Genomic DNA, 22141 nt, shown 5'->3' with positions numbered 1-22141 from the left:
TGTCTCAAAATAAAAAGGACTGGGGATGTAGCTCAGGGTTAAAATGACCCTGGGTTCAATCCGCAGTACCAATAAATAAATAAAACCATATTTCCCAGTTTTGCAGATTGCACAGTGTATAATAGAGTACCCTCCTCTAAGATTCTAATTTTTGTGACACTGTCCACACAATCTCTTTATATTTGAGACATTCTTACTATTCTCTTGGATTTTTTCAGGTGTTGCACTTTGCTTAAAACTACCCACTAACTTCACTCAGAGTACAAGCTAAAGTCTTTTCAATGTCTGGTAAGACCCAGTGACAAACTAGACTCAGTTTCCCAGTAGTTAAAATTCCAGAAATTCTGCACATTAGCTGACCTCACTTTGGTAGGCTGAAGGTCATTCATGGTGAAAGCATTTACACCACAGGAATCAACAAATCCTGCAAATCAAGATCTTCCTTTACTTTTCCGCTTTGTTTTCCTCCAGAGCAGGTTGTTAAACATTTGCCTGCCCATCAAAGTATCTTTAGGTGCCTTCCTACCCCACCCATGTCTCTCTGCACATCCTTCAACAGTCTCCCACCAGGTATCTCATAGCTCCATGCCCCAGCCCTTTCAGTTCTTTACTCAAAGCTTACTTTCTCATTTGAAATAAAAGGTGTAAATTTTTTTCTCCATATCTCTTTTTCTGTTATGCTTTTTCCAAGTATTTTCTCTACCCAATATTAGTCTATATTTTATTTATTTTGTATATTTTCTGCCCACCTTTCTCCTACTGCCATCATTAAACTATAAGCTAAATGAAGAACAATATTTGTCTTTGCTGTTGCTGTTTTTCTTGGCTGTATCCCTAGCACTGTGCATATGAGTTTTGTGTATCAGAGTAGGAACTCAATAAATATCCAAAGAGTATAGAATGCCAAAATGGTTTGACACAGATTTTATTAATATAATTACACAGATGTAAAGATTAAAAGGGGGGGACTACCATCTCAGTATGGACAAAAAGTTGTTAGAGAAAAATGCAATATCTAGTCATGATTAAAACCCCTAGTAAACAATGAGTAGAAAAATATTCAATCTACCAATCAGATTTACAAAAATCTACTTTGCCATACCTAATGATGAAATGGTAGAAGCATTTTTTTAAGATTCGAAAAAGAATATACTCATATCAATATTTACATTAGAAATAATTGTTCTGGAAATTCTAATTAAAATGCAGAGATTCTCAAAGTGGATTTGAAAATATATCCAATTGTTTTGGTTGCTAGTTGAAAAAAAATTAAAAACTACATATAAAAACATAGATTAGGGGCTGGGGTTGTAGTTCAGTGGTAGAGTACTTGCCTAGCATGTGTGAGGCACTGGATTCGATTTTCAGCAAGGCATATTAAATAAATAAAATAAAGTCATTGACAACTTAAAAAAAAAAAAAAAAAGACGTAGAATAAAAGGGTAGCCAGGTATGGTGGGGCACACCTATAATCCCAGAAATACAGGAGTCTGAGACAGGAGGATTGTAAGTTTGATGCCAGCCTCAGCACCTTAGTGAGGACCTAAGAAATCTAGTGAGAACCTGTCTCAAAATAAAAAATTAAAAGGGTTGGGTATGTGGCTCAGTAGTTAAGCACTCCTGGATTCAATCCCTGGTACAAAAAAAAAAAAAAAGTAAAAGGGTAGAAAAATGACATACCATGCAAATAGTATGGTAAACTGATTTCTGATAAAGGTGCCAAGTTATTTCAATGAGGGAAATAACGGTCTCCTTGACTAATGGTGATGGAACACCATTCCATCATACAGAAGATATATTCACAAAGAAGAAAATAAACATTGACCCTACCCTACTCACTGCAAATACCAAAATGAATTCATCCTGCCATAGATCAAAACACAAAAGGTAAAACTCTAAAACTCCCAGAAAATAAGCCAGGGACAGTGGCACACAAGTCTGGATTCTCAGCTACTTGGGAAGCTAAGGCAAGAGGATCACTTGAGCCTGGAATTCAAAGGCAGCCTGGGCAACACAGAATGACCACATACCTTATAATAATAATAATAATAATAATAATAATAATAATAAAACCAAACACTTAAGGAAGAATCTCTACAAACTTAAGGTAGGCAAACATTTTTTTAAGATATTACAAAATACTATTAAAGCTAGGCAAGCTGGTGTACACATGTAATCCCAGCAACTCTGAGGATTACAAGTTCAAAGGCCAGCCTCAACAACTTAGTGAGATCCTGTCCCAAAATAAAAAATAAAAAAGGACTATAGCTCAGAGGCAAAGCATCCCTGGGTTCAATACCCAGTACCAAAAAAACAAACAAATAAAAAGTGATAAACTACACTTCATTAAAACTAATTTTTCTGTTTATCAAGATACCACATTAGCCTTGAGCCACTTTCTCTAGGTGGGCAGATTCAGCTCTACTTTACTGAAGTGTTACTCTCACTTTCACTTTCAATAAATTTACCCTTTGTTAAAAAAAAAAAAAAAAAAAAAGACACCACAGATTGAGCATGCCTAATACAAAAATCCAAAATCTATTAAAAATGAAAAAGTTTCAGATATCAGACAATTCTAGATTGCAGACTTTCAGATCAGAGATGCTCAACAGGTAAAGTACACAAAATTATGTAAGAAAACTAGAAGTTATTTACAAAAGAAAATATTTGAATTTCCAAAAAGCATATGAAAAGGAGCTCAACATTATTAGTCACGTGAGAAATGCAAATTAAAACCATGAGATGCTACTTTATACCCACTAGAAAGACTGACAATACTAAATGCAGGCAAGAATGTGAAGAAAATTGAAGCTCGCTCTCTCTTTCTCCCCCCTCAGGTAAGCGTGTAAACTGGTATAATCACTTTGGAGAACTGTTCCAAAGTTGCACTAAGCGATGCCCACATCTATCCTCTGACTCATTTCACTATAAGGTATTGACTCAAGAGAAATGAACATGTATGTCCATAAAAAGTCATAAGCAATCTTATGGCAGCTGTATTCATAATGAGCACACTTTGGAAAGCAAAACTTCCAGCAATAGGAGAATGCATAAATGATTTGTAGACCACTCATTTGATGGAAAATTTCTCAGCAAGAATAAAGATCTTTCTTGCAATGCTAGGAACTGAATTCAGAGCCTCTATCATTCTAAGCCTAGTACTCTACCACTGAGCTACACCCCACTCAGAACTCATGATTTTTGAAAGGAAAGAAATCCGTAGAGTACTAATAGTCCCATTTTAAAATTGAAGAAATTCATATTAAATGAGCCTACTCTTGCAAGGAAACTAGGATTTGAAGTCAGTTCTCATCCCAAATCCAAAATGTCCACAGCAGATACTTGAAACATTGAAGAAAAATCTAGCTGTGGCACTGCATAATAAAAAATTTCAGGATTTTTTAAAACAAAAACAAGTCTTTATTATCTAGTAATATATATTTAAAAATCCCCATAACAGGTGCTATTCTTTAACATCTCTTATCCTATATGAAACAGCTGTTACAAGGGAGTAGGCGAGGGCACCACAACCCATTAAAATCGCTGACAATAAGAGAACTTTTTCCCAAGAATTTCTTCTTAGTGTACTGAATAATACAAGTTTGCAGGCTTCTCGTTGGAACTTGGAATACGAATAAAAGAATGAGCCCCAATTAAAAGTCTGCAATCCCTTTTAGTCACTCACTAAACAGGTTTATTGAAAGATTGTGTCCGTTCCTCTGTATAGGGCAGTTTGGGGAGAGAGAAACAAACAAACAAAAAACCCAAACTTGAAGTTATTTACAAAACAGGAACCCCAACATTGGAATTGGTCTTTATATGGAGGATCCTGAATAAAAGTAGAGAGGCATTTTTTATGGTTTTATTGGAAATGCCTGATACTGCCAACGGTGTTCTGCATCACTGTTCCTCAAACTTGAACATGCATTTGAATCCAGGAAATCTTTTTAAAGTCTAAGTTTTGATTCGGCAGATCTGGCGTGGCGCTGAAACCCTGCCCTTCTAAAAGGCTCCCAAAAGATCCGCGGCTGTCAGTCGTGGGGAGGGAGAGAGACTTTACTCTGAGAAATCCCGAAGCTCTAACAGCTAGAATGAAGAAACTCAAAGTCCGGTTCTGAGAGGCGGAGAATGCGGCTGGACCCCGCGGCAGGAGCGCGACTGGGCGCGCGCCTAGGAGCCAACACTCGCAGCCCGGTCTTACCCCACGATCAGCAGCGCGCTCTGCAAACGTCTCCGCACCTCCAGGAACACAGGCGTCTTCACCGCACCGGCCTCCATCGCCGGCACCCGGTCGGCCCTGGATAGAGCGGGGGGTTCTCACGAACCCAGGCCACCAGGGCCAGGAGTGTGGCACGTGTGGCTAAAGAGGCGGCGACAACCGAGGCAGCTCAAGCCGCCTGGACAGGATCGCTCGGCGGGCGTCCTCTGTCTGCCCACAGCGCCGCCTGCCGGGCGGAGAGTGCGCCGCTGCGAGGTCGCCGGGCCCTGGGGCAGGAGCACATTTTCAAAACCTGGCTGGGGCTGTGGGCGCTGGGAAAACGGTCGGACAGAGCCAGGTTCCACTTCCTAAAAGCGTCACCTAGTTAGCCTCCCTGGAACGGATCACAAAACTTCGACGGGTTGGGTGGCGGGAGCACACTCTAACTAGCCTGGGTAGGAAATAGATAACAGAGCGGAGGCGACCTGGCGGTCACTGTCCCCAAGAGGTCCAAAAGCCCAATTCCCTGCTCCAAACCTCTTCACCTTAATCTCCCCGATATGAAATTGGGTCTTTTGTTAGCCTCTGAGACAACAAAAATGTCAAAGATCGATTTGGCATTGCTTCTCAGTTTAGACAAGACAGCTTCAAAATTGAAACAGTTTCAAAATGTAAGGAAGCTTTCTGTTACTTATGTAGAAGAGTGTGATTGAAGTCTAGTGTTTTGAATTACAGGACTAATCATTCATGTAACCTGGAATAAGTCCAGATACACATTTCCACTATTTTGAAGAAAACTAACTCAGAGAAATCAAAATTTCATTACAAGATAATTTTTGAAAGTTTGATAAAGAATCTTCTATAGTGTACATACTATGGAGAAATGTAAAAATATAAGATCACAGTAGAATTACAAAAGGACTTTGTAATTAATTAAACTTTGTAATTAATTTAAACTTTGTTTAAAAACAAAGGACACCTATTTAAAAAGAATAAAACAATGATAGCTTGTATGAAAAAGAAAATTCTGTTTATTGATGTTTCGTTTTATCATTTCAAAGTCATAATTACTACACACCAAACTTGAAGCATATAAAAAAAATTTTTTTTAAATCCTTCAGAATCTCTAAAGATACTAGCTTAAGACAAATTTTCTATAGTCAGTATTTGGAGTTTTAGACTTTACCGTGTCCTGCAAAAATTCTTGTTCCATCAGAATAATTTAGCAAAAATAAATTAACATAGTAAAACTTAGTAAAAATAAATTAAATTTCTATTAGTTCTCAATTATTTCATCTATTTTATCCATGATAATCGCTTCATCTCCTATTCCATCTTTAACCCCCACGGTTGTCAAATGCTTAAATATTGACATCGAAATAGGTAACATTCTTAGAACAGCGTGTTTTTTTAAAACAGCATGTTTTTAAAAATTGATGTTTTATTAGTTTAACAGATTGTTATATTTTATATAGAGAGTCACATATTTGTAAAAACGTTCTTTTATTGTTTTCCCCCTGTAGTATGGGCAAAAAGGTGCAATCCCTCTTGGAGTAATTTGATATGATTGAAAGGGCTTTAGACTCAGAGTCCAAAGATATCAACTATTCTTCTCCTAACTTCACACAGGCCCTCTCTGAACCTGAAGTTATTCATATAAAATATTCATAATTCTTTAAATTATTAAAGAACAATAATTTTACCTCTACTTAAAGAATTACTTAAAAGATACTTAAAATCCGTTTTTTATTCCCATAATCCCTTCAAACTCTCCTACAAAATACCTGCTAAATAAAACCCTTTCCCTATCCTCTCCCCGTGTCCGCTTCCCCCTAATATACACTGGAGGGCGCTGTAGCACCAGCTAGCGTCAGCAGGCAAGGAGCGGTCCAGGGGCGGGATCGAGGGCCGTCAACGTCGACGCCGGCGTGGGCGCGCGCGGTGCACGCTGGGAGCTGTCACTAGGCCCTTCGGCTCTGGGCCTTCGTGTCGCTGTCGCGGTTGCCAGGAGAGCGGCGCCGGCGGGGAGCGGCCGAGTCCACGGCAGGTAACAGCGTCTCCGCCCCCCGCGCGGTCGCGAGGCAGGTTGCCAGTCCCGAGCAGCCTCCTCGGCCCGGCTTGTTCTTCAGCCACGGGGATGCTCCGCGGTGTCTGGCTGCTGTGGCGTCGGGGGTGTAGCCGCGGCCCCGCCTGGAGCCGCGACGCCGCCACCCGACCTCTGGTTTCCGGGGATTCGGGAGCTGCGCAGGGAACCGAGGGCCGGGGCCAGGTGGAGGCGCGAGGGTGGCCCAGGGCGGGGGTGACCGGAGGCGGGGCCGGGGCGTCGGGTGACCTGACCCAAGCCTCAGCGCTGGGGCCGAGCAGCGCGCAAGGCTCGGGTAGAGGTCACACCTGTGCTGTAAAGGCGCGCGGAGTAGCCTCTTTGTTGGAGGAGTCGAGGCTTCCTGTGATCTGGTTGGTCTGGTGGGTTCTTTTTTGAGTAGGGAGAACGAATGTCAGTTATGGTCAATGTTCCCAAGTAAGGGGTTAGAAAAGAGTGCCGAAGTTTATTAAGAGGAAGCCGGAATAGTCTTACGGAAGTTGTTAACAATTAATCACCTTTGATTTCCAAAGTCTTTTGAAGTTGCAACATAACAATAGTTACTTGTTCCCTTTCCTCCCTTCTTCTACCCTGAGGGGCCCAGAATGGCTCACAAGTGTGCTTTCTTCTCTTTTCTCTCGCTTTTTTTTTTTTTTTTAAGCCAAGTTGTGTTTTAATTAATCTTACATTATCTCAGAGTTTTATGAAGTATAAGAAAGATAAAGATTGGAAACGCCTGACTTACAGACTGTAGTTAAAACAATGAAAAACATTTTGGGCCACCACAAAAAATAAGAAACGTAATCCCTGAACTATCGGGGAAAAAAAAAAAAAAAAACTTTTGATGTTGTTGGCTTTTGATAATGCAGGCATAAATTCTTATATTTTAATTTTATTTGTAAATAATAATATGGCCTTCTATGAATAACATGTCAGCATTATGTTCTAAGTCACTGCTTCATGGTCAACACAGTGATAAAGTTGACAAAAGTTTTGTCAACTACAACCACAGGTAGTCCAAGTGTCTTATTTTAATTATTTCAGTCAAGTTTAATCATTTCTCAGGATTGCTAAGCAATAATAAGTCCCCAGGTAGACTTCATTATTCAGGACCCAATTTTTTGAAGAAAGAATTAGAAACACCTTAGTTAATAAGTCAGAAAATATGATGCCATAATTAAAATGTTAAACATAAATTTAATGTTATTGATTAACATTGACTATGCAGTCAAAGGAGTCCCATATTGTATTTGAAGTGAAACAGGACCTCTGACCTGAGGATGAAGAGATGAGGTCCAAGTTCTTCATTATACTGTTAACCAGGTTATTCTCCCTAGGCCTTAGTTTTTGTCCCTTTGTTGATTGCTTTTGTTTCTTGGTTTTTCATTTTTGGGGAGGAGGTAGTGCTAGGATGGGAGCCCAGGTCTTCATCCTCTCTACCACTATACCCTAATCCATTATAGACCTTCTTTTTTTTTTTTTTTTTTTCCTTTCGTGTGTGTGTATTGGGGGCGTCATTTGTGTGTGTTCTGCATGTGCTAGGAATAAAACCCAGGGCCTTGCACATGCTAGCCCTCGTTTTTGACATTAGAGAATTTGAAAAGACCAAGATTTTTCAAACTGATGTTTCCCCAGAACACAATACAAAGCAATTTAATAGATTTCTTTCCCATGAAGAATGTTGCATGACATGATTTGGGAACTTACTGGATTATATTTAATTTTGATTTTATGAAGGCAGACTCCTCAAAACTTTTACTGCTGTGCTTACATGTATGTAATCTCCAGAAGGTTATTATAGCATTTCCTAAATTTATCTAGGCAGAAAGCCTGTTTTCTCATGGCTGACCTGTTAACATCTCTTAGAATATAATTACATAGAAAACCAATTTGAAATCATTGCAGTTGAGCTATGTCTACTATCAATTGTAAAATTCCATGCATTATGTCTTTTTTGTTGTCAATTTAAGCTTTCTGGGTCATAAGATCTAGTTGCAACTCATTGCTATAACAAAAGAATTATGTTTTCCATCTTAAAATATTAAGGATGCACACATCTCTCGTGAATCTTAATACTTTATTTTATGTCAAAAGAATATCTTCTTTTTTGGTCTATTGATGCTTTTCTTTAACTATAATTAATTCATGTTTTGAACTTGATTTTTATGGTTTTATTGATTTTATTCAGAATGGCATTTTAAGGTGCCAACAAGTAGACTTGTTGATAATGACATTACTTTTACCATAATGATTTCTCCTTCTACCTATGAATTTGTAAAACTATGAAATGTGCTTAATAGTTAATAACTACATAATTTCAAGAGCTTAAGCCATCAAAAAGAGCTAAAGGTTAAAACAAATTATGAGTCAGTTATCTCTAAATTGCTTATAAACAGTATACAAGTGTTGAATACAATCTTATTTTCCTAAATTCTCTTAGGTGTTATTAGTATACAACCCATGTAGATGCTCTGTGTTACTTCATTAGGAGTGAGAACTATCAATGTATAGATTTGCTTGAGGAGAAGGTTGGGGACAACATTTAATTTAAATTGTTAAGTCTTAAATCAGGTAAGTTCTTTTCTTGAAATACAATTATTATGTAGCAGTATAAAGCTAATATTTTTGTATTGTAAAACTAATAGCCAACAGCTTTTATTGAGAATTGTTATATGAAAATAAATCCTTTTGATTCAAAGTTGTGATTTCCCTTTTCTCTTTATTGCATTTACTTCTCTCCAAGCTGTCTAAACCTGAAACTGCAATGACTTTTCATTGTTTACATCAAAGATGATATCAAATTTATTAAGGAAAAATTTAGATACAGTAGTGTGCACCCATTTATGGTATGAGTTTTAACATTTATACATGAGCATGTAACCACCATCAAAACCAAGATTTGGAATGTGCCAACAGTCAGAGTTTTCTCTTAGAATTCTCTTCACCATGATATCTAAATTAAACCTCTTTCAAGTCCTAGCTCAAATGCCACCTTTTCTGTGGATCCTTTAATTACCTTGTTTTGAAATAATTTCCCCCTCTTCTGGCTTTCTTATATATTTTTAAGTATCCTTCTTTGTCCTTCATAATAGCTAAACCAGTGGCATGAACATAGAAAGCGTTGTTATCTAAAAGAATAATTATTTTTGAAACTTAAGTCATTGTCATATCATCTTCAAAATTTTGGCCATATCTGCATACTTCCTATATACCATTTGCTTACATCAATGTGATTATGAAAATTATTTTTAAAAGAAATTTGAACTAACTGTGAATTAAAAGCAGGTAGCATTTGCCATAAACAGAAGGTAGACATATAGGTAAAAATAAAGAAAACAAAACATTGTTAGTTTCTAGCTAGAAAATGTTGCTCTCTAAAGGCTTTAACCTGAGACTCTGTTCTTTGTTTAAAAGGGAGACTAGCCAGAATTTCAGTGGTGTTGATAATATCCTAGCACCAAACTTGAGACTTTTTTCTTGATTCAGTCAGAGTAATTGAACAAGAATGAAGAGGGAATAACTTTCTCAATTATCACTTAGCACAGTCCTCTTATCCCATTGGAATCATCAGCATTTTCAGTTGCTTTTATGAAAAGGTGCTATAAAATATATAAAATATAAAATATGAAAAGGTGCTATGAAACACTTAGAATATGTTATTCTCATCCAATTTTCCAGACAAATTTTCTGGAATTTTTCATATACCACAAATACCATCCCAGACAACTGATTATGCTTTTTCTTTGTTTTTATATGATCTAACTGGTATGGTGCATTTTCCATACATGACATATGTCTTAACATTGTGTCTCATTTTTCAAATTTCCTGAAAAGTTTTTCTCCTCCTAATGAAAAAAGTAAAATATAGTACTTGATTTAAAAATCTATCTCTGGTCATTTTGTAAGAAATATATATATTTAAATGATATACATATTGTGTACAGTGTTACTACCATTTAGGAGTTCACTTCTGAGTCTGAAAGAGGGACTCCAGCAACATAAGCATTTTTACGGCATCTGACATTTTATTGCCGTCTTCAAAACGCTATGCCCCAAGCCTACCTTTATATAACTTGATGCTTTTAGTTTTACAAAATCTGTTTATGCAACAACTTTTTAAGTTATAGAAGTTTTTCAAAGGAAAGTATTATTTGAGAATAAGTTTTTTCATGGATTTCTGTGTAACAAATTATCTCTAATTGTAGTGATTTAAAACAATTATTTCACAATTTGTTAGACGGGATGGGAAGTTGCTTGGTTGTGGAATTCTAGCTTGAGTTTTTGTGAAGTTGCAGTCTGACCTGAGCCAGAGCTTTGGTCATCTGAAGGTTTGTGGAGAATCCACTTCCAAAGCAGCTTGCTCATGTGTTTGGCAAGTTCCAGCAGTTGGTGGGAAGTCTCAGTTCAATATCTTTGAATATTCTTTTCAAAACCACAATGAGTAGTATAGATATTGCATGTTGAGAAATATGTACTGCTTATTATTTAGTCACATTCATACACTGGTTTCCAGTGATCCTCATTTCCTGATATTCACACCCATATGCAGTCCTTTCCACACAAAATTACTGCTGAGATGTCTGAATAAGTAGAATACTACAGAAATGAAAGTGAAATACATTGCAGTTTCCACCTTGAAGTCTCTTCTAGCACCCATTCTGCGACAAACTAGCTTCTGTGTCATAAGGACTCAAGTTTCCATGAACCTAGTCACCGTGCTTTTTTTGTGGGGGAGGGGATGTCTCTGAGTTGAGATGTAGCACTTAAGATATAGATCTCGAGGGGGGCGCCTGGTGCTCGCATGTAATCCAGGGGAGGCTGAGGCAGGAGGATCGTGAGTTCCAAGCCAGCCTTAAGTGAGGTGTTAGTGTTAAGCAATTTAGTGAGACCCTGTCTCTAAATAAAATACAGAATAGGGCTGGGGATGTGGCTCAGTGGTCGAGTGCCCCTGAGTTCAGTTCCCGGTACCCACCCCCACTCCCCCCAAATGATATAGACCCTAATGTTCAGTTATTATGAGGTGAAGAGAGGAAGTGTCATAAATCACACAGTTACTACTTCATTCTTTAGGGACATCATTCATTCACTTATTTCAATTTTAAATTTGTTACCGTAAGTAGGGAATAATTCATGTGATTTTAAAAGTATAAAATGTATATAGTGAAAAGGCTTCTCCTTTGCCCTTCATCTACCCAGTTAACTCCTGTCCTTCAGAAGGTAATGAGATTCATTACTCTTGTGCATTCGTTTTAGAGACAGATCATGCATATGCAAATTAATATATATTTTTCCCTTTTACATAAATGATAGCATGTTATAAGCACTGTCCTGCACCTTGCTTTATTTAGTTTATGTATCTTGAACATTTTCTAAATCAATGCTTAGATTTTTTTTTTTTTTGATGCACACCTTTTCATTTGGTTGTATAACATGCAGTGTCATCCCATTAGTGCAATCATACATGTACATAGGGTAATAATGTCCTTCTCATTCCACTGTCCTCCCCTGCCTCTGCCTAATGCAAAGTTTCTCCATTCTTCCCTTAACCCCGCCCCCATCATTATGGATCAACATCCACATATCAGTGGAAACATTTGACCTTTAGTTTTTGGGGATTGGCTTATTTCGCTTATTGTGATATTCTCCAACTCCATCCATTTACCTGCAAATGCCATAATTTCATTCTTCTTTATGACTGAGTAATATTCCATTGCGTATATATGCCACAGTTTCTTTATACATTCATCTATTCAAGGGCATCTAGGTTGGTTCCATAGTTTAGCTATTGTGAAATGAGCTGCTATAAACATTGATGTGACTGTGTCACGGTAGTATGCTGATTTTAAGTTCTTTGGATATAGGCCAAAGAGTAGGTTGGTTCCATAGTTTAGCTATTGTGAAATGAGCTGCTATAAACATTGATGTGACTGTGTCACGGTAGTATGCTGATTTTAAGTTCTTTGGATATAGGCCAAAGAGTGGGTTAACTGGGTCAAATGTTGGTTCCACTCGTAGTTTTCTGAGGAATCTCCATACTGCTTTCCATATTGGTTGCACCAATTTGCAGTTCCATCCGCAATATGTTTTTCCCCCACATCCTCACCAACACTTATTGTTGCTTCAATTCTTGATGATTGCCTCAGTAGTTAGATCTTATTCATCCATTCTAACAGCTGAGCATATTGTTTTATCATTCAATTTTTATCATGTTTATAGATTATTCATTATGGGTCAAGCACTTTTCAAGGAGCTAGGGTTGTGAAAGCTTTTCTGTCATAGGAATTTTGACTCCTGGGAATAACACTTAAATTGTAATAAAGCAAGGTAACTTCTATGCGAGAGGAATGGGCATTCACAGGAAGGAGGTATGTGTATGAATGGAAAAGATTTCCTCTGACCAGATAATATTTCTCTAAGTGGATAAAATCTGAGACCTGAATGCTGAATAGATACTAGCCAGATAAGTTGAGATGTAGTTAAGAGGAATAAAGATAGGATGTCAATAAATGACTTTAAAAACATTATACAAAATGACTATAATCTAAACAGTGTGATAGATCAATGGAATAGAAGAAAGAACTCCTAAATAAACTCCAATGTGAATAGTTAAGTGGTCTTCAACAGGGTGTATGTCCACCCAACAGGGAAAGAACAGCCTGTTCAACAAATATTACTGGGAAAACAGGATATCCACATGCAAAAGATTGAAGTTGGACACTTATACCATATACAAAAATTAAATGCATTAAAGAGCTAAATGTAAGACCTGAAACTATAAATCTCAGAAGAAAATTTTCATGACATTGAGCTCTGTGATGATTTCTTGGCTATGACAGTAAAAGCAAAAATAGACAAATAGAACTTTAGCAAACTTAATTTCTGTGCATGAAAGGACACAGCAGTGAAAAGACAATGTATGGAATAGGAGAAGATATTCACAAATCGTATCTGAGGCTAATATCCATACATAAAGAACTCCAACTCAATAACAACAACAAACACTCAATTTTAAAATAGACCAAGGACTTGAATAGAATTTACATTTTTCCCAAGATGATAAATAAATGACCAGTAAACAAACAAAATACTCAAAGTTGTTGGGCATGATAGTGCACACCTGTGATCCCAGCAACTCAGGAGTCCGAAGCAGGATTGCAAGTTTGCCAGTTTAAGTCCAACTTCTGCAACTTAGGAAACCACCCCTCCATCTCAAAAATAAAAAGGATTAGCGATGTAGCTCAGTGGTAGAGCACTCTTGAGTTTAATCCCTATTACCAGGAAAAAGAAAGTGAAGTGTTCAAGGTCCCAATGCAAATCAAAATCACAGGTATCCCTTATACCCACTAGGAGGGCTACTGTAAAAGCAAAACAAAATGACAAACATTGGCAGGTAGGTAGAGAAATTGGAACTCTACCAGTGTGCTGTTAAAAATATGAAATGGTATAGCTCCTATGGAAAACATTATTATAGTTCCTCAAAAAATTGAAAATAAAATTAATGCTGTGATCAAGCAACCCCACTTTTGGATGTATATCCCAAAGAATTGGGAGCAGAATCTTGAGAGACTTGCACATCCATGTTCATAGCAGCAATATTTACAATAATCAACAGGTAAAAACAACCTAAATGTGCATTGATAGATAAATGAATAAGCAAAAGATAATATGCATGTAGAGTGGAGTATCATTCAGTCCCAAAAAAGGAAATTCTGACACTGCATCATAAATTAATCTTGAGGACATTATGCTAAATGAAACAGCAGAGTCATAATGAAAAGACAAACACTATGTGGTATCCACTTATATGAGGTATCTAACGCAGTCAGACTTATGTAAATAGAAAGTAGAATGATGGTTGCTAGAAGCTGGGGGCAGGCAAAATTGGGAATTGTTTAATGGATAGTTTCAGTTTTACAGGAACAAAAAATTAGGGACTGGGGTTGTGGCTCAGCGGTAAAGTGTTTGCCTGGCATGTGTCAGGCCCTGGGTTGGATCCTCAGCATGGCAAATAAATAAATAAATGTCCATTGTCAACTAAAAAAAGTTATGGGGATATTGCACAATAATGTGAATATACTTAACACTATTAGACCACATATGTAATTGAACTATCAGTGATGTTTGTAGGTTTCACTAAAATGTGGGAAACTTACTTGAAATTTTTATTTTCTGTACTATTATTTTGTCCCTTTCTAATGATCAACTCTCATGAATTATCTCTCTTTGCCAGGAGGAAAAAAAAAAAAACCTGCCTTATTAGGTCCTATAAATCATACTTTAGATGCTTAATGATAACTGAGATATGATCATATCTGAGATAAAATCTTATGAAGATTGTTTTGTATTCCTTGCTCTTATGTCTTAATCTGAGGATTTCAAATAAGACACAAGACTTAGTAAAAGTATGGCTAAGTTTATTAGAAGAGGAAGAAATGGGGGAAAGTACCCTTCAGGGAGAGAGTGGGTCCTCACTCAGAGAACAGTAACAACTCACTTCTTTATGTCCCAGATTTTATTGGAGTAAGAGTGATATTGCCCAAGTATTACCTCTTTGCTCTAGATGGACAAACTACATTAGCTAACAACCTAAGAACAACTCTCGGTCATCTTCACCTGGCTGACAAATCCTAATTAGAACTGGTTTATAGAATTAATGGTCAGTGGTCTCCAGTCTTAATCATCCTCTTTTCCTGGTCTGGGAGTCTCTGTTCTATGTCGTTTGTGTAGGATCTTGTTTAAGAGGTCTTAGCAATTAGATCCTTCTGAGAAAACATACCCTTGCCCTTTGGTTCTTATCCCCTGAATTTACCTATCCTTCTGCTGTAAGAGGAATGGTTAATAGAGCTGAGTTAAGGCAAGGGTCCTGAAACAGCCATTTTGTCAAACCTTGTGGTACCACTGATGTGGACTGTTGATTAACCAATTTGTTTTGTACTAAGTAGTTTCTTAGATTCCTGACCAACTATTCATGTCTACGTGGTGACTAACACTTAATATTATATTTGTAAATTGAAGCATACCTCTGCTCCAAGAATCTCACATCTGTCCTGGGCATCCTAAATTTGGGAATCATCTCACCTATATTGCTCTTTTGTCGTGCACATCCTAACCTGAAGATCTCTAGGATTTCATTTCACTTGGAAGCATATTTTTACTTCTATGGATTTATTTTGTCAGGGGAGTAGATTGTCCTTTTGTTAATACTGTATGTATTTCTACCTTTGCCATCTAATTGATTGAATTAGAATCAGTGCTTTACAGAGAACTAAAAAACAAACAAACCACCTTCCATATCTTAATTTTACCTTAGATTTTAGTTTAACCTAAGCACTATCAGTCCTGAGTAGTCAGCTGTTGGGATTATTCAGAGTTGAGTATTGGTTCCTAAACTTAAATTGGGGACTGGGAAGAATGAGAAAAGATATGTACTGATGTAAATTATAGTTGGGTTTTTTTTTTGGTTTTGTTGTTTTAGAAAAATGCAATAGAAAAAGAAAGCATAGTCACTAAAACAGAAAATCTATATAGCTTGAAAAGGCTTTTGGAAAATGAATAAGCAAAAGAGGTAGGTTATGCCAAGACAAATAATTAGGAAATGTAGGAAAAGTAGCTCAGAAAGGTACTGACTAAGGGCCAGTTTCAGGAGTCAGCCTGCTAGATATCTTCCTGGTTCTTATTCTCTGAGGAACTCAGACACTAATTTCTTTATATGTATATGAATCCATGCATAAATCCCTCATAGATTTGATATGAGCATCACATGAATGATTCACACTTAATGGTTTATATAGCATACTACTTGACACTTGACACTTGTCAACTTTGGTATAATTATCATCATCACCTTGAATATTGTAAGGACAATGTTTATATGGCTAGTGCGCTTTGTAGGCAGGATGATAATTTCTAATTCATGGGCATGTGTTACATAACTATTTACTATTTGATACTTAAAGTAGAATCCTAGTTACCTGTTAATGAATGATTTTAGGTGAATTAATATTCAGTTTTCTATTTTCTAAATCACTTTTTTCATATTGCTTATGTGTACCAAAAATCACAGAATTTTAAAAATTTTTATTAGTACATTTAGTTATACATAATAGTGGGGTTTCTTTAGACATAACCATGCATGCATGAACATAATTTGTTCCATTTCAGTTTCTAGTACTTTTTCCTCTCTTCCTACCTCTTCCTGTTCCCCTTCCTCTACTCTACTGGTCTTACTTCTGTTTATTTTTTATAATTAGTGCTTTATAGATATACATAAAGATGTAATTCACTATGGGTTATTCATATGTGTACATAGGATAATTTGGTCAATTTTATTCCACCAATCCTCTCTTTCACCTTCCCTCTACCCTCCCCCTTAATCTCGTTCCTGTATTCCTGTAATCTCCCCTATGTTCATGGGATCTAGCCCTCTCCCCTGCCCTTAATTTTGCTCTAGCTTTTTCATATGAAAGAAAACATTTGACACTTGACTTTGAGCCTGGCTTATTTTACTTAGTATGGTATTCTCCAGTTTCATCCATGTACCAGCAAATACTGTAACTTCATTCTTTATGGATGAGTAAAACTCCATTGTGTATGTATACCATGTTTTCTTTATCCATTCATCTGTTGATGTGCACCTGGACTGGTTTTATAACTTGGCTATTGTGAATTGCACTGCTATAAATATTCCTGTTCCTATATTGACTGTAGTATGCTGATTTTATTTCTTTTGGATAATTGTCAAGGAGTGGGGTAGCTTGGTCATATGATGGTTCTATTCCTAGTCTTTCAAGGAATCTCCATACTGTTATCCAGATTGGTTGTACCAATTTTCAGTCTTCTCAACAGCGCATGACTGTACTTTTTTCCCCACATCCATGTCAGCATGTATTACTATTTGTATTCTTAATAATTGCCACTCTAACTGGAGTAAAATGAAATCTCAATGTAGTATTGACTTGCATTTCTCTGATTGCTAGGTATGTTGAACATTTTTTTGTATATTTGTTGGCCAATTGTATTTCTTTTGAGAAATGTCTGTTTAGTTCTTGGTCTATTTATTGATTGAATTATTTGGGTTTTTTTGTTGTTGTTGTTTTAGGTGTTTTTTTTTTTTTTTAAGTTTCGTGTATTCTGGATATTAATAACCCATCAGAGGAGTAACTGGCAAAATTTTTCTCCCTTCTATAGGCTCTCTCTTCTCATTATTGTTTCCTTTGTTGTGCAGAAGCTTTTTAATTTGATGATGTCTCGCTTATTGATTCTTGGTTTTATTTCTTGAGCTTTACGAGTCTTGTTAAGGAAGTCAGTGCTTGAACCAATATATCAAAGTGTTGACCCTATGTTTTCTTCTAGCAGTTTCAGTGTTTTTGCTGTAATTCCTAGATCTTTGATCCACTTTGACTTGTCTTTTGTGCAGGATTAGAGAGAGTGATTCTTCTTTATATGGATATCCAATTTTCCAAGCCCCATTTGTTAAAAAAGCCATTTTTTTTCTCCAGTGTGTATTTTTGGCAGGTTTGTCAAGTAGCAGCTGATTGTGTCTAAGTGAGTTTGTTCCTTTGTCTTCTATTCCACTTATCTTCATGTCTGTTTCAATGCCAGTACCATACTTTTTTTGCTACTAAACTCTATAGTATAATTTGAGGTTAGGTATTGTGATGCCTCCATTTGTTCCATTTCAATTGCTCTTCTTGCTCAATATTGCTTTGGCTATTATGTGTCTTTTATTCTTCCAAATGAATTTTAGGTCTTCTTTCCCTCCCTCACCTGCACTCCATTTCTGTGAAGACTGTCTCTGGCATTTAATGGGGATTACATTGAATCTGTAAAACACTTTTGGTAATATGACCATTTTGAAAATATTAATTCTGACTGTCCAAGAACATGAGAGGTCTTTCCATCTCCTAAGGTTTGCTTCAATTTCTTTCTTCAGTGTTCTGTAGTTTTCATTGTAGAGATAGTTCACCTTTTTGAATAGATTTATTCCCAAGGTTTTTTTTAAAGGTTATTGTAAATGGAATAGTTTTCCAGAATTCTTCTCAGCAGATTGATAATTGTAAAAGAAAGCTATTGATTTATAAATGTCAATCTTGTATTCTGCTACTTTGCTGAATTTGTCAGCTCTAGAAGTCTTCTGGTGGAGGGTTTTTTTTTTTTTTTTTTTTTTGCGGTGGGGGGGTTCTCTTCTAGATATAGAATTGTGTTATCAGCAACCAGATTTTTGACCTCTTATTTCTTCCTATTTGTATCCCTTTAATTTTCTTCTCTTGCCTGATTGCTCTGGGTAGCATTTCAAGAACTGTATTATAAGAATAGTGAGAATGGACGTTCTTGTCTTGTTCCTGATTTTAGAGAAAATGCATTCAATTTTTTTCCATTATGATGCTGGCTTTGGGTTTATCATATGCAGCCTTTATAATGTTGAGGTAAGTTTCTTTATACCTAGTTTCTACCATGTTTTTAACACCAATAAGTGTTAGATTTTGTCAGAAGTATTTTCTGCATCTGTTGAAATGATCATGTGATTCTTGTTCTTAATTGTATTTGTATGGTGAAGTAATTTTTTTTATTTGCATATGTTGAACCAGCTTTGCATCCCTGGGATGAAACCCACTTGATCATATTGTATTATCTTAAAATATTAGGAAACTGCATTAAAAAATCATCTCAAAATGAATCTAACACTTAAATGTAAGACTCCAAACAACAAAACTACTAGAAGACAACATTGAAAAACCACTTTGAGACAATGACCTGGGCAAAAAAATTTGGGGGGGGGGGGGGGGAAAAAATATTTTGAGTGAAAATTCAAAAGCACAAGCAGAAAAAGCAAAAACCAACAGATGATATTATATCAAACTAAAAATCTTTTGCACAGCAAAGGAAACAACAAGGTTAAGAGACAATCTGTGGAATGGGAGAAAATAATTGCAAACTATTCATCTGACAAGGAATTAATATTCAAAATATGAGGTACTTAACATCAAAAACAATCACATTTTAAAATGAACAAAGCCTCTGGAATTAGTGAGGACCCAAGCAACTTAGTGAGACCTTGTCTCAAAAATATATGTTGTGGAGTTACACTGGTCGTATACTCATATGTGAACATAAGGAGAGTTATGTACAATTCATTCTACTGTCTTTCCCATCTCCATGCCCCCTCCCTTTCCTCTAGTCCCCCCTGTCCAATTTGGTGAACCACCACCACCACCACCACTACCTGCCTATTTTGTGTCAGCATCCACATATCAGAACATTCAGCCTTTGGTTTTTTGTGTTTAGGTTATTTCACTTAGCATGGTAGTCTCCAATTCCATCCATATGCCTGCAAATGCCACAATTTCATTCTTCTTTATGGCTGACTAATACTCCATTGTGTATATGTACACTTTGTGTGTGTGTGTGTGTGTGTGTGTGTGTGTGGTGCTGGGGATCGAACCCAGGGCAAGCACTCTACCGACTGAGCTATCTCCCCAGCCCTGTACACATTTTCTTTATCCAGTCATCTGTTGAAGGGTACCTAGGTCCGTTCCATAATTTAGCTATTGTGAATTCCTGAACTGCTATGATCATTGATGTGATCATGTCACTATTATATGCTGATTTTAAGTCCTTTAGTTATATGATGAGGAATGGAATGACTGGGTCAAATGGTGGTTCCATTCCAAGTTTTCTGAGGAATCTCCATACTGTTCTTCAGAGTGGTTGCATCAGTTTGCAGTCCTACCAGCAATGTATGAGTGTGCCTTTTTCCCCACATCCTTGCCAACATTTATTTGTGTTCTTGATAATTGCCATTCTGACGGGAGTGAGATGGAGTCTCAGTTGTAGTTTTAATTTGCATTTCTCTAATTGCTAGTGATGTTGAACATTTTTTCATATATTTGTTGACCATTCATATTTCTTATTCTGTGAAGTGTTGGTTCATGTAACATGTCTGTTCAGTTCCTTTGCCCGTTTGTTGATTGGGTTGTTTTTTGTTATGTTTGTGTGGTGTTTTTTTCATTTTGTTTTGTTTTGTTTGATGTTAGGTTTTGGAGTTCTTTATATATCCTGGAGATTAATGCTCTATCTGAAGTGCAGGTGGCAAAGGTTTCCTCCCATTCTTAGGCTCTCTCTTCATGTTCTTGAGTGTTCCCTTTACTGTGAAGAAGCTTTTTAGTTTGATCAAATCCCATTTATTGATACTTGATTTTACTTCTTGCACTTTAGGAGTCTTGTTGAGCAATTTAGTTTTAAGCTGACAAGATAGAGATTTGGGCCTACTTTTTCTTCTGGTAGGTACAGGGTCTCTGGTCTAACGCCTAGGTCCTTCATCCACTTTGAGTTGAGTTTTGTGCAGGGTGAGAGATGGGGTCTAATTTCATTTTATTACATATAGATTTCCAGTTTTTCCAGCACCATTTGTGGAAGAGACTATCTTTTCTCCAATATATATTTTTGGTGCCTTTGTCTAGTATGAGATAACTGGATTTATGTGGTTTGTTTCTGTGTCTCTGTTCTTTTCCATTGGTCTTCACATCTGTTTTGGTGCCAATACCAGGCCATTTTTGTCACCATAGCTACAGTACAATCACAGGAATGGGAAGTTACAGTCCATGTTTGTGTGATATGTCAAAATACATTCTATTGTCATGTATAACTAAAAAGAACAAATTTAAAAATAAACTAATTAAACAATATCTAAAAAAATTAAAATAAATATTAAAAAGGGCTGGGAATGTGGCTCAGTGGTTAAGCACCCCTGGGTTCCATTTCTGGTACAAAAAAAAAAATGATCTAAATAAACATTTATCGGGGGTTTCAAGATGGCGGCCTAGAGGGTGGCTGCATTTCATGTTGCTCCAGGACTCAGAATTCAAAAGAAGAGATATTGAGACACTTGGGACCAACTCAAAGCAGCCGGGTGACTCTCACCCGTTGGGAAGGCGTCCCGGATGGGACGGTGGTCCCGGAACGCAGGAAACTTTGTGAAGTAGAGCTGCCGGCGAGACGCCCCTCCCCCCGCTGGAGCAGTGAACGTGGACAACTGTGAGCACCGTAAAGGAGGCCGCTCAGCACAGCGCTGGGACTCGGAGCAACCACTGGGGCTCCGGCGGCTGCCCAGGGGAGGAGTGGCGAGGAGAGCTGTGTGGACTCAGGACACCGGGGCCTGCCCTGAGGAGGAGGAGGAGGAACGTGGCCACTTGGATTCGGAGTGACTGCACCAGAGCTACAGGCGGTTGCCAGAGGAGAAGCTGCGCGGCGAGCTGTTTGGACTCGGGGCGACTGCTTCTGAACACCGAGGCCTGCCCTGAGGACGAGGAGGAGGAAGAGGAGCGCGGCCGCTTGGATTCGGGGTGACTACACCAGAGCTGCAGGCGGTTGCCAGAGGAGGGGCTGCGTGGCGAGCTGTTTGAACTCAGACCACTTCTGAACACCGGGACCTGCCCGGAGGAGTAGGAGGAGGAGGAGGAGGAGCGCGGCGGGTCGTTTGGACTGGCAGTGACTGCATTAGCGCTCCAGGCGGCTGCTCAGAGGAGAAGGCGAGTGGTGAGTTGTTTGGACTTAAAGTGACAGCTCCTGAACACAGGGGGGCTGCCTGGAGGAGGAGCGTGGTGGGTCGCTTGGTCTTGAGTGGCCGCACCAGAGCTCCGGGCGGTTGCCCAGAGGACCCGTGCAGCGGGTCACGTGGATTCAGAGCCACTCAGAGCGACCGCTCCTGAACACCCGGGGGGTTATCTGGAGAAGGAGGAGGAACGGGGAGGGTCACTTCGACTTGGAGTGATTGATTGCCCAGGGCTACGGGTGGTTGGTGGGAGGAGGAGGCACGAAGTGAGTTTCTTGGACTCCTAGTGACCGCACCGGCATACTGGGCGGCT

The 22141-nt window shown here is 37.9% G+C and overlaps 2 protein-coding genes across 10 annotated transcripts in view; one reads left to right on the top strand and one right to left on the bottom strand.

The window, feature by feature from the left end:
• The window catches only part of UBE3D (ubiquitin protein ligase E3D), a 170528-nt gene extending 166113 nt beyond the window's left edge, over positions 1 to 4415 (bottom strand). For 2 of the 4 annotated variants that reach the window (XM_079146994.1, XM_079146992.1), the window contains exon 1: positions 4202 to 4415. In XM_079146994.1, the coding sequence (XP_079003120.1) occupies positions 4202 to 4278 (77 nt within the window). In that variant the 5' untranslated portion in view covers positions 4279 to 4415. The remainder of the gene's footprint in view (positions 1 to 4201) is intronic. The other 2 variants (XR_013765020.1, XM_079146993.1) reach the window with 2 other exon arrangements.
• A 1677-nt stretch (positions 4416 to 6092) lies between these two features.
• Positions 6093 to 22141, top strand: part of DOP1A (DOP1 leucine zipper like protein A) — a 109768-nt gene continuing 93719 nt past the window's right edge. For all 6 annotated transcript variants that reach the window (XM_079146936.1, XM_079146934.1, XM_079146935.1 and 3 more), the window contains exon 1: positions 6093 to 6245. The gene's annotated coding sequence lies outside the window, so the exon portion shown is untranslated. The remainder of the gene's footprint in view (positions 6246 to 22141) is intronic.

The sequence above is a fragment of the Sciurus vulgaris genome, assembly GCF_902686455.1.
Source record: "Sciurus vulgaris genome assembly, chromosome: 7".
Taxonomy (NCBI): domain Eukaryota; kingdom Metazoa; phylum Chordata; class Mammalia; order Rodentia; family Sciuridae; genus Sciurus; species Sciurus vulgaris.
This window is presented reverse-complemented; position numbering and strand designations above follow the sequence as displayed.